General features: G+C 35.6%; 1 protein-coding gene across 1 annotated transcript; it reads left to right on the top strand.

Annotated features, from left to right (window-relative positions):
• The first annotated feature begins 12700 nt into the window (after positions 1–12700).
• On the top strand, positions 12701–16587 carry LOC127098125 (probable protein phosphatase 2C 11). The gene is made up of 8 exons (XM_051036630.1): positions 12701–12901; positions 14369–14511; positions 15078–15176; positions 15312–15470; positions 15628–15714; positions 15813–15904; positions 15997–16068; positions 16198–16587. The coding sequence occupies exons 1-8, from the start codon at positions 12705–12707 to the stop codon at positions 16324–16326; spliced, it is 978 nt and encodes a 325-aa protein (XP_050892587.1). The 5' UTR covers positions 12701–12704; the 3' UTR covers positions 16327–16587.
• The last annotated feature ends 1803 nt before the right edge of the window (positions 16588–18390 follow it).

The following is an 18390-nucleotide window of genomic DNA, read 5'->3' on the forward strand; positions in this document are numbered from 1 at the left end:
TTAAACTATAAGGTCGCCGGCGAAAAGAGAATCCTTGACATAAACGAATTAGAGGAACTCAGAAGAGACGCCTATGAAAATGCCAGAATCTACAAAGAAAGAACAAAACAATGGCATGACAAGCGTATATCAAGGAAAATCTACAAGCAAGGCGACGCAGTCCTTTTATTTAACTCTAGACTAAAGCTATTCCCGGGAAAACTACGATCCAGATGGTCAGGTCCTTTTCATATCACTAACATCTTTCCCAGCGGAGCAATAGAAATTAAAGGCAAATCCACAGAACCGTTCACTGTAAACGGGCAACGTCTAAAACACTATCACTATGCGGAAACCAACAAAGATTCGCAAATCCTACACTTAGACGAAATGCCCCCAGGATCAACAGATTATACTTAACAGTTTTCTTTGTCGAGCTTGCGACATTTAAACAAAGCGCTTAGTGGGAGACAACCCACAATTATTTTATTATTTTCTTATTCTATTATTATCATTTTCCTATTTCTTCCTTAATTATTCTTTTAATTTCTGTTTAGTATTCATTCCTGATTTATTTTAATTCAAAAAAATAATAATAATAATAATAATAACTTTTTTTCTTCTTTCGGCATTTGGCCAAATCCTAACTAAAACTCATGTTTTCTTTTCTCTAGCTAACACTAACCAGATGGGACATATTGATCGTATGGGTATCAAATTCAGAGGAATGGCTCAGAAACAAAAGTATGACGAACTAGCCACTAGAGAGATGCTACCTAGTTTATATGCTGATGATTGGGCTATGACTGCCCTTGGACTAAGAGAAAGTGTCCTGTATTTGCTGAATCAGATAGGATGGGAGACATCCCCTATCCTAAGACATTTCGCCACCTACCGGAGACTCACACTAGAATTCCTTAGCTCATTAATCTATCTACCCAGCCATGGAAAAGGAATTAGCAGAGGTTTTATCCAGTTCAGAATGCTCAACCAGGAGTACCAATTTAATATTAGAGACTTTACAAACCTATTGGGTTTTCCTACCTCCTTTGACACATTCACAGTAAGCCAGGAAGAACTTTTTGAGTATAGAGAACTCGAACACTTTTGGGGTAGTTTGACTGGAAATGATGAACCCGAGGACCATGAGTTTCTCCCTGGAAACATTCATAACCTGGCCTTCCGTTACTTCCATGGGATCCTCACCCACACCTTATTTGGAGAGAAGCCAAACAGCACTTCAGTTTCACGTGATGAACTCTTCATCCTATTCTGTGCTTCTCAGAACCGTCCAGTAAACGGTGCCACCTTTATGCTAGCAAATTTAGACCACCTTATCCAAGATGAGCGAGCACCCATTAGAATAGGCGGTCTGATAACCATGATTGGTAACGCTATCGGGTTACGTCAGTCGATTCTCGACCTAAGCCCTTTTTGTGGCATTTCTACCATGAGTATACCCTTCCTCTTCAACACCTTGTTTATAGCAAACCTAGGATCTGATGAGTTTGAGCTTATTATTAATAACCAGGTTCTTTGCCTATTTACCTTACCCGATCCTAGGACTAGTATTCATGACCGCAACAACTGGCTCTACAATCTGAACGAAACCCCCACTCCTGCTAGATCCACTGAATCCATCCAGGACTATGAGATTTGTGATGACTATGAGATTCATAATGACCAGATCCCTTATGCTGAATCTGACCCTCAGACACCATCTGGCTATTATGATATTGACCCTCCTCCTCAGCCTATTCAGACCGAAGAATCAACAATATCCGACCTCCGGCATAATATGCCCAGAACTGATTATAACACCGCCATTGAAGCTTTGATGTCAGAACAAGACACCCTCAGAGAAGAATTTACTGATATGAGACACGAAGTTCTAGGATACATGAGCAGTATGACAGATCAGTTTCACGAGCTACTACACCGTGTTAACTCTTTTGCTCCTCCGGCCAGAGATCGTGCAGATGGATAGAATTTAGTTATTTTTCTTAGTTATTTAGTTTTAAGTTAGATTATTCATTAATGTTATTTGAATTCATGTTCGCATTTGTTTCCTTTTCACATTTCTTTTGTTTTTTTTTCTTTCCAATATTACATTATGATCATTTTATTTAAGCTATTTATTTAATCTTATTATGCAATAGCTATTATATTCTCTACTGTTGCTGCCTATAACCTATTGAATTATTCATGCAATATTATACAAAGTAGAATAGCATGCAAGATAAATTAATTAGCAAGATAAAATAATCTAAAAACAAAACAAAATAATAAAAATAAATCCAGTACCAAAGAAATTCTGTAGAACGCTACTGAAGCCTTGCAAAAAAAGAATATGTGACGAGCGTCACACAATCTATGACGAACGGCACGCCAAGAGCCTGTCACGAGCGTCACACCCCTGTGACGAGCGTAACATCTTTCTGACTAGGTGAACGTTACATAGCCGTTGGAGACGAACGTTACACCCTTCATTTTTTATCTTCCCCATTTATTCACATTTACCCACATTTATTTACTTTTCAACCACTTTTTTCTCCAACTTCCAAATTCTTTCCCTATAAATACCCATCAAAACCTCCCTTCATTCACCACAAACAATTCTCTCCTATCAAATACATTTCTTTTCTCTCCAAATTACTCCTTCAAATTCATTCATCACTATGGCGGGAAATCAGAATTTCGGCAATATCATCTTCCGATCCGAAGACGAAAATTATCAAAGGGAGCAATTCGAGCGTTTCCAACAGCGAGGCGTCGTCTCCACCAGGTACCCTGATTTTACTTGTTTACACCAATTAGGATTACTCCAAGGTATCAAATGGATGCTCCGTCAAGCCGACTTAACCTTTCTATGCACCCATAACCAACCAACATACCCCTCCCTAACTTTAGAATTCTTAAGTTCATACGCATACACCACTCCCGCCGGTGAAGATGAATTTTTAACCGGCACCGCAACCTTCCGAATGTTCAACACCGAGTACTCCTTAACCCAAAACCAATTGAGTACCATGCTACAATTTCCCACAGAAGGGCAAGTCTACCCCAGAATCCCTCCCGAAATAAACTGGAGCACGGTTGCCATTTCCACCCTTTTTAAGAAAATATCCGGTCTAGATGCCTACAACTGGGAAGAACTCCTTCTTTCCCACATACATAACCCAACCATCCGATATTTTCTCCGGATCTTACAAAACACAGTTTTTGGAAGACCAAACAACAGTAAGGTCAACGCAAAAGAACTATTCTTCCTCGAATGCGTCTTCGAACCGACTGCTAAGGTAAACGCTGCCTCTTTTCTACTTCATCATATCCGCACCTTATGTGCTAGAGGCCGCCAACCCTTTGTAATTGGTGGATTAATCACCACCATTGCACTTGGTTTAAACTTAGAGGACCGACTCCAAACCTTAGAATCTCTACCTCCCCTATTTATGGACATCAACTACTGTCGATCCAGCCGCATGATTAAGAATAGAGTAGGAGGAGGATATTATCTTATGGTGAACAACCAGGCCATCCCAAGCGTTGTCCTACCCAACATGGCCCTGACCGATGTCACAAACCGCAACCGCCTCCTCTATGATCTAAATGCTCCCGAAGCCACCGAGCCTTCACAAGCAAACCCGCCCACGGACGAGTTTGAAGGAATGGAGCAAGGTGATCAACCTCCTGCACAGCAATCAGTCCCGCTCAACCCTTCCGATAATGCAACTGGCCCATCCTCACGTCGTCGACGAAGAAGGCCTGCAACCAACGACGACATCATGGATGCTATTGATGGTATGCAAGCACAGAATGTCGAGATGATGCAAATGATGCGTCAAATGCAACAACAACAGGATGCTAGGAATGCCATAACCGACCAGCGGTTTACTGAGTTGTTCAGCAGATTTGACAACTTAGACATACGTCAACGATCACCTGGCCCAAGAACCAGAGGCGGAAGGCAGCCTTAGTTGTAGTTTCTTGCTCCTTTCCATATTGTATTTCATTTCCTTAAAACATTGGGGACAATGTTTAATTTAAGTGTGGGGGGGAAAACCTTGTTCTTTCAACCTTCCCTTTTCAAGTATGTTATTTTCCCTTTCATTGTTATTTCCCTTTCTTATTATTAAAAAAAAATAATATTATAATATATATTTATTTTAAGTCAAGTCCCTAGTGTGAAAAATTCTTATTATCTATTCCCCTCAATTTTCTTGAGCCATAACAAAAATTTAACACACCCAATAAGTATAAAGGTCGCTTATTTTATAAAACTTGAGTGAAATCAAGACAAAAATTATTACCATAACATCGCTCTGAGAACCTCAACATGTTAGATCAGGATAAGTACCTATTATACCAATCCCTTGAACTTTTAGTTTTATAGTAACCCCGAGTAGTTTATACGAGAAGTCAGCACCATCTTAATAGCAAACTACGTGGAGAGCCGATGAATATAAGTGAATGATTCCCAAAGTAAAAAAAATAAAATATATATATATATATATATATATATATATATATATATATATATATATATATATATATATATATATATATATAGATAGATCAGGAAACGCACTAATTAAGTTAGGTGATCCTTACCAGATCATTTAATCCAAAGGTTGCAGATCATACAAAAGCATAAGATAAAGATCCATTACGAGTTGGTTCAGCAGGTATCTGGTACTGAACTTGGTAGGGCGAACTACGGTCCGATCCCCCGCAATTTGCAATGGACTGAATAACGAAGTTATCCGACTTAGGTATCAGAACTTCAAGCTAAAAAGGGAATCTGAATCACTAACCGGTTACTCCACTATGTGCGCGAAAAGACAAAGGGCTTAATGTGATTTCGCTTGAATGAAAACGGGTGAAATAAGATTGAAGGAACTAGGATAGCTATCGTAGTGTACTTGAACTGATTTGCATAAGGCAGGGTTATCTAGGTTGTGACGGTGGTTGTTGATGTCAAGACTAAACTCAAGTTGCTTCTAAACTAAATCCACTTGCAACCTATTACGAATTGATGTGTGTTTTGAAATTTTATCTGGCTAAAACCTTTAACGAGTTCTATACTGAATTTTGCTTGAGGACAAGCAAAGATCTAAGTATGGGGGAGTTTGATAACATGAAATTATATCATATTTTAGGACTTAATTCAATTAAATTTTATCATTATTTATTTCAGTTCACTACATTTTATTAGATATTATGCGGTATTTTCTTCCTATTTGTCTCAGGTGGCTTACTTTGAAGCACAAGTAATAATGGAAGAAAAGGAGGTGTAAAAAGAGAGAAAATGAACCAAATGTCAAAGCCCAGCCCAAAGTACAAGAACACAGGTGATGTGCCTGTGACGGACGTCACAGAGGCTGTGACGAGCGTCACGCCTTGCACACTCCTGTGACGAACGTCACACATGGTGTGACGAACGTCACACCAGTCCCCTACATTTTTGGCGCAAGGAACGCTTCAGAGACGTTGAGGGAGAGTTGAAGTCGATGTCCACGCATAAGTACTTTGCACGTTGAAGACCTTTGGAAGCGGAAGCAGTTACTCAAGGCACCAATATAAATAGCCACTTGCCAAACCTAAAAGGGTTCCACGCTTTTCCACATTTTTCTTTGCCGTTTTCGCTTTTGCATATTTTCTTTTCCAGCAGCTTAGGCATTGTTTCTTTATTATTCTTACGAGTTCTACACTATTTCCCTTGCAATTTCTATTTTCATTTTTAGCATTTAGTTAATTCTTTTCGCACAATAGTTTCTACACCGGAAACTATTGTGTACCTTTTTACCGGATCTAACCTTACGTTAGAATCCAGTTTTTTCTATTTCCTTCGTTTTAATTTGTCGTTTAATTGAAGAATCCAAGAACAAATCCTACCGGCTTGTGGTGGAGTGTTCAAGACTACTGTTTAACTTATTCAGGTTCTTTAATGATTATTTAATGCTTTGTTTTATTATTTATTTATATTATCTGCCTGGGATGAGTCTGTTTATGCATGATAAGTATTTAAGTTTGTTTAGCATGTCTGGCTAATTCGCTTAGATATCGGTATGTAAAGTAAGCGGAATAAGGGATCATAACTAAGTCGGTTTAATTAAATTTAAAATTAAAATCACTCTTTTTACGGTCTCAATTTACAGGTTTAATAACAAAGGTTTTTGCGAAAGTAAAAGACATAAAGAAGTTAAAATCAATAGAGCGAGAGTTTGAGGTTTTAACTGGACATTGTAAATTAGACATTAATTCTAGATCAGGGCGAGAGCAAGTTTTAGAGTTAATTAAATTCTGATCTTTTCCAAAAAGTATTTTTAAAGATTGAATGTGAGGACGAGAGTTAAGCATTCGAATTTAATTATATAACCTAAGTCAACAGAGCGAGAGTTTGAGATAAGGGTGTTTAAACGGTCAGTGTTTTCTTGGAAAGAGTTTCTATGGACTGTATTGCTTTCAAAAAATGGTTTTTTGACTTAATTATAAGTGACAGCTACATTAACATAAAATCATGGTTTATTCAACAGAGCGAGAGTTTGAGATAAAACTTTTAATCAATAGAGTCAACTGAAAAGATTTATTTTAAAACCAAGGAACCGACAAAGAATTGATTCCCTAATTACGACGAACTACATACCGATATCCGCTTTATTAATATTTAATCTAGATCTTATTTTTAGTTTTAGCTTTTCCCCCAAACAATCGAACATTATCCACCTTAGCTTTACGAAGTAACCTTAGATAACGGTATATCGATTCATAAGTCCCTGTGGGATCGATATCTTTTAAAACTACGCGATAGAACTGTGCACTTGCAGTTTGTACCCCATTTTCGACTCATAAAGTCGCGATCACTTAACCTTAACATTAGGGTTTTCACTTTATTTCACTTTTCAACTAACCAAAGAATCATAAGAGATGATACTTGTTTGTTCCTTTGTTCATGTAGGTGATCATGCCTCAATTCAAGACAAAACAAATGTCATTTTGGTAAAGGAAAATTCAAGTATTGGTCCATTGATTCAAGGGTGGTTCAGGTGTTTATTTCCATTCCATTTCATCTAATCATCAAGCCATCCTCTAGATCATTCAATCCTTAATTAAGTTTTCTTTAAGGGATGCTCATTCCATCATCATTTTAGCTTGGGATGCAAGATAAATTCAAGTTGGCACAAGTTTGGTTGACCTAATTTGCAAGTATGGATCACTTTTGGTCCAAACCCCATAACTTCTTAAATTTTCAACCAATTGACAAGAAATTCAACCCCTAAGGACCTAAAATTTGGAAGGGGATAAGTTTCCAAAATGGGCCAAAACCTTATCATGACCCCCACTTGGCAACCATGCCATTTTCAGCTTAAGTATCCTTTTGATCCCATTCCTTTTGAATTTTGTTAAGCTTATGTAAAAGTTCATTTGGCCAAGTTTGGCTCAAAATTAATGAGGGAATCAAAAGTTATGGTGTCATGAACTTGGAACCCCAAGATGCCCAAAATGTGCCAAGACTGCTTGACCAAATGCCTGACCTAGAAGGCATGACACGACATCAACTTCCACCACTTGCCATTTTCACCTCAGGCCTCCTTTAAGTTGATTATTTTTTCATTGAAGTCATGGAAATAAAATGAACAAAAGGCACAAAGAAAATCACAAAATGCACGAGTGGATTCCATTTGGCCTAGCTTCAAACATAGCATGTTGAGCTCTGTTTTGCCTGATGCCCAGAATTTGCAATTACCAGTCATTTTGCATCTTGGGACCACTTACACATGTGCAACTCACTCGTGACACCAAAATGCATGCAAACAAGCTGAAAACGACCATGTTTCATCATCAAATCACACATTCTATGCTTAATCTCACATGAGCACCATTTGATAATTTTTCAACCCTAATTCACACGAGCACCATTTGAAAATTTTTTAACCCTAATTCACATGAATTCAGATTTGTTTGGCATGTGTGAGCTTCCCATTTAATTTACTATAAATAGGGAAGTGATTTGCCTTTATTTGCAAGCTTAAAAATCCAGAAAATCCCTGCTTCACTGAAACTCGATATCACTCAAAAACTATTTTATGGTTCCTTCGATTAAAGCTCTTTCAACCTCAAATATTTGCCCAGAAAGCTTCATTGGCATCCTCTAAAGCTAACTGCATCATCACTTTTCCTTGAAACCTCTTGCACCATGCTCCCCATTTATTCCATTGTTTACCTTCAAAGCTTCAACTGGAAAGGTAGATACGAGTTAAATTTTTGAGCAAACAAGTTACCACTCTCTTCATGTTATTCCACTGATCAAAAGCCCTCTCCTATAATTAATTTATCTTTCGTATTAGTCATTTAATTTTACTTTGAACATTTAGAGTTCTTCGTGTTCTTGAGCAAAATTCTCCCTACTTAGAGCCAATCAATGGCTCTGATGCAGGAAGATATAAACGATGATGTGTTGCGAAGCTAATTCCATGGTTGGGTGTTTATAAAAACACAAGTTCATGGATCTGCAAATTCGAATCCAAGGTTGAAGATGAAGTCAGGTTGCGCATGTTTTGGTGCCAACTTTAAATTCTAGCCAATCAGAGCCCGAAAACACTTTTTTTTCAAATCCTAGTAGCTGTTGACATCCTAATTTCATTTTATTTCATTTCTTTCCCATTTAATTTCTCATTCGTTTTGATCCAAATTTTTTAGGCAAAGTCGTTAAAAATATTTTGTATCACATACTTTTTTCTATTAATTTTTTTAATCAGTTTTGTATTTTTTTTTATTTCATTTTTTTTAATTTTATTTTGCAATTTATTTTTTAATCATTTTCAAACCTTTTTGCATCCAACCTTTGAGATCTATTCATGTGTAATATTTGAGACTTTGTATAACTTTTGCAACCATTTTTTAAAACTATATTGATCATAGTTTGGGATTTTCTCTTTGATTTCCCTTTTTAATCATTTTTAAATACCATTTTGGTTTGATTTTTGATGGACTTGATGTTTTGACTTTAGTTGTTGACTTGGTTGATCAAATGCTTCTACATTTTAAGTTATTCATCGATGGACTTGAGGTTAATTCAATCTTCTTTGATTCAAACATGTTGATAAATGATCATTTGATCATTTTTGACACTTTGAATCAATGATAGGTTATCCATTATTGATCCATATGTTTGGGTCCCTTGATTTGATTGATATTGTATCCTAAGTCAAACACTTGAGTTTGCTTTCACTTCACTCTTTGTTATTCATCTTCCTTCTTCTTTTGTTTTGGTCATTGTGTTACATGTTTTAGGAGACTAACTTGTGTTAATTCTCTAACATGTCTGACACATAAATTGTTATTGCCCGACCTCAGATAAGTATGGCTTCTACATAAGCCTACTTAAGATTTCTTAACATAACGCTAAATTGTCCTGACATAATCAATTAACCATTAACTCTCATCATTAATCATTGACGTTACTTTATTGTCATTTAATTCAAGTCATTTATTTTTATGCCTTTACTTTATGCAATTTACTTTTATGTCTCATTACTCATCATTTCACTTCATACATTATTCATCTTGTTTTATTCATCTGTTACTTCTTATATTGTGTTTGATCTGCTTTACAATCTTAATGAATCAAAACATGATAAAATGAATTGACTTGATCCTTAAAACCTAAGCTTGACTTGGAATGATGATGCCCACACTTTGGACTTTGGACTTTAGACTTATGACCTTGGACCTTAGCTTGATCTGGAGTGATTTGGGACTCAGTGATCTTGGCCACTTTGACCTATTGTTAAACTGTTGAACTTATGGCCTTGTCATCTTGTTTATGGTTCATTTTTCTTATGCATGTGCTTATCACATTCATTTGTTTAAGTTAGCACACTTTCACACACATGGCTTACTCTTGGGTTACATAACAATGAGACCATAAGCTAGTCTTTGTATGTTCATGCATTGTGTGTTTTATCCATCCCATTCCCCTCCGATTTAGCTTGATCAAATTCCATTTGATCAACTAGATCCTTTGACTTGGCACATATTCCCTCTGTATTTACCAAGTGACCATAAGTCCCTTGGTCACTTGATGGGACTTGTCTCTGTTACTTTGGAGCTCCAACCTCTTAACAAGTACAAGATCTCAAGCATCATTCAATGCATCAATCATATGCCTTACCATCATATAGCATATATGAGAACTTGTTTCAACAACTTATCAGACATTGACAAGGATTGCATATCATGAGCCTTAAGCAATAGAGAAGGGGGGAGAGGGAGAATTTTCTATCCTCATTCTGAATGTTTTTGGTACAGAATGAATGACCCAGTTGCTCAGAGTATTCACCTCTATTCATAGACTTTAGTGCAATTTAAGTCAATTCTGCAACTAGCCATGTGGCTCATCTTTCCAACTTTTTTTAGTTTGAACACCATTGCAACTTCCTTTTGGGACACACCTTTATGGTTACCCCCTTTCTTTTCGGGACACACATTTATGGTTAACCCCATTCCTTTTGGGTTGACACCTTCATGGTTATACACCTTTTTCCCTTCCCCTTCTTGGTTTTCATACCACAATTTGGGTTGACACATTCATGGTTATACACCCAATTCCTTGGTTTTGACACCACTCTCTTACCATGCCAGACCCAGTGCTTTGATAAAATCCTTGTCATGTCAATCCCAGTGCTTTGACAAGTTCTTGCTTTTTTCCCTTACCATGTCAGTCTCAGTGCTTTGGAAAGTCCTTCCTTGGTTTTGACACCATTCTCTTACCATGTCAGACCCAGTGTTTTGGTAAGATCCTTGTCATGTCATCCTCAGTGCTTTGATAAGTTCTTGCTTTTTTCCCTTACCATGTCAGTCTCAGTGCTTTGGTAAGCCCTTCCTTTTGGTTTAAACACCGCCCTCAATCTTTCTCTCTTTCAGTCTTTGTCCTCTGAACTATGGAGCTCTGACTTCCTCATTGTACTATGAAGATACGTAGGCATAATGATGCGAATCCTTGGTGATCATTGTTCTTTCTTTTCCATCTTTCTCTATCTGGTTCCATAAATTACGAGGCTCTGACTTTCTCATTGCACTGTGAGAATACGTAGGCATGAGGGTCCCAATCCTCCTCGAGCACTCTCTCTCTAACTCATTTTCTGTTTTGCAGGTACATGAAGAGAGCAATACTCATCCAAGCAAGAGCATTCAAAATCGTTCCCATGGAGTACCATAGATGTGAGGGGTATAATGCAAAAAAAAGATTAATCTCAACAGACCTTACATATGGATACTAGAAAATACTTTAGTTTGATGATGATTATGTGATAAAAGATGGTAAATCAGATATATCTATTATGGCATAATGGGAGGTGTTTTAAGAAAGATTTATGAAAGTTGATTATAACATTAAGTTGCACATCAAAGAACACTTGTATAAGATAGCATATCCATAAACTATTGATATGACACCACATAAAAAACTAATAAAACCTAATGATGTTCTAAAGAAGTTCAAACCAACTCGTAATGATAATTCAACCAAGTAGTCACCATCATTTTATAAGCAAGACGATGCATTTTATATGGATTATTTGCTTTCATATTCCAAAATATATGCTAGTAAGGGTTATAACATCAACAAATTTTAATTTTATATTGATTCACAAATACATTTATAAAATTGTAGATGTTTATGGATGCCATTAATACTTCCTGAACCATGCATCATTGTGTTGCATTAGCTCTGCTATCTTCGTACCAAGGTTGATACACTTCAATATTTCACGAAACTGCAAAAATAAGTTTGTGGACGTAATAGACATATATGTTTAATGTCAATATAAATATGATAAATAATAGTTAAATAAAATTGTATATAAATCAAAACCAAATATCACCACGTGGCTAACAATAAAATTCTACACGTAACAGTCTCAATCTCCAAAAATCATATAGAAAACTAATTTTTAGAATCATTTAAGAAAATCAAAATCAAATAACACCACATAGGTAACAATGTCAAACTTGAACCATGAGCCTATCAATTTTTTTAAAGATAAGCAAAATAAACGAAAAACAAGCAATTTTGATATTTATACTTTGAGATCTAATCAAAACAAAATTTAAAAAACGAGAGAAATTAGTTACTAATCAAATATAAGAAAAGCAATTAAGATAAAAAAAAGAGTAAGAAAGGTATTTGAGAGAATTAGGGTTGCAATTGAAAGATATCGGAGTAACAAGTGAGAGTGATAAAGATGGTAGATGAAGATGTGAGATTGGTCATATGAGGTTTTTATGATTATGTGGATTTTGGGTTTTTTAAAAAGTTACTTATAAATATCGAGAATGAGATAAGAGAATCCTAAATCGTGTAACATTAATAGACATTCTGAAAAATAACAATGAAACATGATGCGTCTAGAAGATAAAGTCAAAGGAATATTTGAAGTTTCATAAAAATTGTGAGAAATTCATAAAGTGTAATGGAAATTCTTAATAAATTTGATTTATGCGCGTAACTCTAGAGATTAATCTCTTGAGGAAAAGAAAATCACAATGAATATCAAAATCCTCCTTAAAAAATTAACATTATTCCATACTCAAATTCAATTCGAACGTATAAATCTGTTTTGAAAAAAAAATATTAAAATTGATTTTTATGAGGTGAGACAAAAATATATAAATTAACATTTTAATTTGATAAAACAAATTACATTAGAAAAGAGAAAAATAAAATGAAAAGAAATGGGAGTAAAAGAGATGAAAAGGGGAACAAAGTAAATAATATAATGGTCTCAGACACCGACTGCCTCGAACATGCTGCCGCGTCCACTACCGCCGTCGATAAAAGTCACCCCGCACCGCCGGCACCTTCAAACATTGTGATTTCTTACAGAAATCACGATTCTCTCTCCAGCGGTGGCGGCATCAGGTGCTTATTTTGATTCCTTACTTCATTCACTCTCAGTATTTTGCTTCTTGTTATTAATTGAGTTTTTTCTTGCTGCGTTTGTTGTGCTCGTAAATTGATTGATTAATTGATGCTATTAGATCATTAATTATTAAGATATGCATAGAATTAAGATAACTAAGTCAAAATGTGAGGTTTAGTTTTTATGAGTAATTAGTAAACTTGCAATAAGGATGAATTGTATTGTAATGTTGTAGTTGAACAATTGATATATTGTGTTTATTAGCTATCATATATGATATGTTGACTATGGTAGAATTTGGAACTGACACCGAGTAACTCTGAAGCACCGAAACCTTCTCGAAAAAAGGTGTATCTGTGTTAGTGTCGTGTTTCCGGTGTCCGTGGTTCATAACCGAGTAGAACACTAACAGGTAGACACTAGACATTGATAATAACGAAAGTGGTTGAACTACATAACTCGGTGTCAGACACCTAGGTTTGCATGTAGGTTATCACAATCACAATAGTGGTGTATTTGAAAAATGTCTTCAAATCTATGACTTAGTTATCAGTTTAGAATAGACAACAGTTTATAAAAAAGAATTTGAGGAATTTATCCCCAAAACTCTAATAGCCGCTGCGATATCAGTTTGGGGCTACAATCAGCGAACACTACAATCGCTATTGTTGAAAGCGGCTCGTGGATAGCGATAGCGGCTGCAATATCAGTTTGGGGCCACAATCAGCGAACACTACAACCACTATTGTTGAAAGCGGCTCGTGGACCGATAGTGTCGCTCCGAACCCTACCATTGCTACGCTATTCCGCTATAGCACTACTATAGCATGCTATTGACAAATTTAGAGTGAAGGATAATAAATAAGCGATCAAAATGATTTCTTACTTTAATTCTATGCTTGCAAAAGACATGTATAGCTTGGAAAGCAAAATAGGGAAGTAAGATGTAAAAAATAGGTAGAGGTGATATAGTGAGTTCGCAAGTCAAGAAGGCAGAGCGTATGATTATTTGGGAAATGTTCACCGAGTTAAATGCTATTTGATATGTACCATAATCTTATCTAAATAGGGAAGATAGAATTGAAAAGCCTGATAATGACATAATTGCTTGTTTATTATTAACTGTCAATAGCAATTGTTCTATTAAATTCCATGAAAAGAAGTATTCGAGACCTATGAAATTGTTGTGTTGTATCAAGTGTTTAGTGCATACTTCCGGGTCAAAAGCTAAAGGGAGTTACAACAGTGAAAATGTGCAATATTATCAGAGCCACACCTAGCTTTAGGGGCTGAAGTGCTGCACCCAAAGGCATTATAAGCCGTGGTTAAGCCAATTGAATCCCAGGGGTGGATAAAGCCATCAAAGCCTCTGAATGCCACCCCCATCCTTTTATGTGTTTATATTTTTGCCTTCAACTCTCAAATATCTAAAACTGAAAATAAGTAAATCGCATTTTTTCCCCTAGCATTTTATCTGGAAGTCGAAATGGAAAGATCAGCTATGGATATTCCAGTTTTAAGGGTAAAAGAGCTTCAATGGAGGATTTCTTTGAGGCCAAAATATCAGAGGTTGATGGTCAAATGGTTGCCTTTTTTGGTGTTTTTGATGGTATGTTCTAGGTTTTTGTTTTGTACCCCTTATAATTAATGCTTTAACTTTTTTTGTCCTATTTGTTTCCCCATATTTTTACGGTTTATTCTGTTGGTGTGATTCTTTTCGTCGTAGGACGATTTTCAATGATAAGACTCCTTTAAAGTAAGATGGTTTCTAAGCCGAAAAAGTAAATGTGTACTGAGTATTAACTGTCGGTATGATTTAATGTGTATCATGATCTGTAACGCACTATAATTCGAGGTTTGACATCCCTTGGTAACTTAATAGATGAGCTCACATTGGAAGAGCTTTTTCCTATATGCTATTGGTTTATGGCGGGGCATTGGATTAGTTTGAAATTTGATGAGAAAGGGGTCTAGTGTTCAGTTACGAGGTATAAGAGCATCATAAATGAGGGAGTGTGCAAATCCATGATATACCAACCAAACCCTTTTAAGATTTGATAAAATCATGGCTTTCAATTCCATACCAAAAATGAAAAGAATGCAGTTTATTTCATATTGATGTGTTCTTTTCATTTTCATGCACCTCTTTAAATTTAATTCTTTTCATCTTCGTAGGCCACGGAGGTTCACAGACTGCAGAATACCTGAGAAATAATTTATTCAAAAACTTGAGTAGCCATCCCGACTTTATCAAAGACACTAAGACAGCTATTGGTATGTATTTCATTTGCGTTAAATAATAGAACGTCGTGAAATTATCTTATCACATTATAGTTGTTTGGTTTGGTCTACTACCTGGATGGTCTAAATATGAACTTGTATTATGTTTAATTATTTGTCTTTTCACAGTTGAAGCATTCAAACAAACAGACGTTGATTACCTCAATGAGGAAAAGGGACATCAAAGGGATGCTGGATCCACTGCATCAACAGCTGTATTGTTAGGCGACCGAATTCTTGTTGCAAATGTTGGTGATTCCCGAGTAGTTGCTTCTAGAGCTGGTTTAGGTTGGTGCCTTTGTCAAGCACTGATTTTTGGTTACTACAGTTTTGCCAAGTTATGCACAAATTGCTTCTATACGTAGCAGCCGAAGAAGCTTAATAGTTTTGTATCTTCATCCTTGTGTTTTTCTTTTCTTTTCACCGATACAAATGTGTTATGCAGCTGTTCCTTTGTCTATTGATCACAAACCTGATAGATCTGATGAGCGTCAAAGGATTGAACAAGCTGGGGGATTCGTATTATGGGCAGGTAAATTTCATCCCATATGGATTTTTCCATTTGTTTATATGGTTCATAATAAATTAATGATTACAATAAATAACTTACTCTATTGCTGGTTTATCCAGGAACATGGAGGGTCGGTGGCGTCCTTGCCGTTTCCCGTGCATTTGGAGACAAGTTTCTTAGACCATATGTTGTTGCCGACCCAGAAATTCAGGTTGGTTAAAATCTTAAGTTTGATCGCCCATTTTCTGATACATCTTATGTCCACTAATTTATCCCTCCCTTTGTACCACTCTTTTGGCTTAGGAGGAAGACATCGAAGGCGTGGATTTTTTAATAGTAGCTAGTGATGGCCTTTGGAATGTTATATCAAACAATGTGAGACTTTTCATATCTTGCCTCCACAAATCGAGAGTTAGACCTATATGAATTTTACCGAATAATGAAGTATTTTGAAAAGTGCGTAGCTAAGTCTCCGTTTACTTATGCAGTCTCTACCTTTTTCAGGAGGCGGTGTCTTTAGTACAAAATATCACTGATGCAGAAGCTGCATCTAAAGCACTAATTAAAGAAGCTTATAGTCGAGGAAGCTCCGACAACATCACATGCGTCGTTGTTCGATTTGATCCATCCTGATGCTGCTGTATATATATGCGTTAGGCATCTGTCATTTCTGATAACTGAAATAGAAATGGCAAATGTGTGTGAAGTCTTACCTTATTTTAGGTTATGGTATTTATAGTTTTATAAGTTGTTTTAGTGTTATAGATTACTCCTAGTTGGAAAAGGAAATACATGTAGATGCATTTGGTTTTACACTTGAAGGCTCCATATCTTGGATCCAGGTGGTTTTTGTGGCCCTCTCAACAGTTGAGTTACATGATTTTTTTTCCTCCATTGATGTCCGTGATCTTTATTTGTTTCATTGTTCTTATAATCTCAATCTCCCCAAGTGGACATTTTGTATTGTTGAAATCTGTGTGCTCGAACCTAGGGACTCATGCTAGTTTCTGTTCATTGTTTTTTAAGAAGATATATGAAATGAAAATGATTAAATATGATTGTGATTCTTTTAAATATTTTAAATTTTATTTTTAGTCTTTTAAATTTTTTTCAAACTTCTGGTCTCTAATATTAAAAATATTGTTAATTTTGTTGCTAAATTGTAAAACCGTTGTTAAATTGTCGAAGAGATCAAAAGTGTGGATGAAAATTCTTAGAAGAATTATTATTTATAGGGAATATTTTTAGGGTTAAAAATGATATTTAAAATATTTAGGAGGATTGTAAATATATTTAATTCAAAAAATATTGTATTAATTTATAAGCTGTTTTACGTATCAATTAATGTTATTATTTTATTTTATTTTTAAATTTTTAAATCTATCTTTTATATATTAATAAAGATTAATTAAAAAAAAAATCTCTTTTTTATACAATAATAACTATATTTCTTGTGAGAGTTACTTATAATAAAAATGAAGAAGTATAAGTAAGAAGGGTTTTTATAAAAAAAAATTAAAAAAAATAAAATGATTATGATTTTATGAAAAGATACGTGGTTCTGGTCAATGAGTCGCTACTAAAATTACAAAATATAAATGAAATAATAAATATGATGCATATACAAAGTTTATACACATTAAATTGAATATTTCTAGGTGTGATGTTTCTTTTATTCTAGGTGTGATGTTCTAAATATAATAACAGCAAAATATTGAACAATGGCTCTGATAGAGCAGACACAAGCGAATCCTGAGTTGAATCTTGAGAAATTTAAAGATGAAAAAGATTTGTAAGAAAAGAGCACTAAGAAGGTTAAAGAAATAGACCATTCATTTTCGGCAACTTCATCATACTGAAATATTACAGAGATGAATGGGGAAGAAGGAAGGTAGATGTATCTGTCGCACCTCGAAAAATAAGAATACGACTTAGCGAAGCACAATGGCACGCTCGCAGGATGGACTTAGCAGAGTCGCCATCGAATTTTATTTACTCTTAAAGAGGGAAAGAGAAAATATCAATAAAACCACTAAAAGAAATGATAAGATATGATCATCGCAACCAATATCAAGGTTCGGGAGTCGGTTACGCAAGGGGAAGATATTAGCATCCATCACATCTATTGTACTCAACGGGAACCATTAGGTTAGTTATGCGCGTTAGTTTTACCTTAGAAATGTTAGGCTTCTCAAGTTATTAAAAAAGGAAGAAGAATAGGAAAGAGAAAATGTTCTTGGATTTTTTATTAATGTGGGAAGAAAAGAACTAAACATAACTTTTTATTAATGGGTCTTGCAAGATTTACAAATCATGCTCTTACATATCTCCGAGTAGAATAGAGAACTCAAGGCTTACGTAGTTTTGGGTACAAAATGTTTGTTTTTTGGTTGATTTTAGCGAAAATTACTTTGTGTCAATCGACGAAAACATTGTTGGCTACCCAAAACAAGTGGAGAAGGGAAAGTTTGCATCACGACCGAATGATTTACAAATCAACATTCGTGGGCAACGTCGCAAGCTTACTCACACGTTCAAGTGAACGAAACATTGTTTTGCATCGTCTTGAGACAAAATACCTTTCGTTTATGAAAAAGGTTGGATGTGTTTTTAGAAATGGCAAGAGCTTGAATGAGCGAGATATTCATCTCAAATCCTGGTCTCTGGAGCTCGTGGTATCCACCATATTCCTTTTCC

Source organism: Lathyrus oleraceus, chromosome 6 (assembly GCF_024323335.1).
Source record: "Lathyrus oleraceus cultivar Zhongwan6 chromosome 6, CAAS_Psat_ZW6_1.0, whole genome shotgun sequence".
In the NCBI taxonomy this organism is placed as follows: domain Eukaryota; kingdom Viridiplantae; phylum Streptophyta; class Magnoliopsida; order Fabales; family Fabaceae; genus Lathyrus; species Lathyrus oleraceus.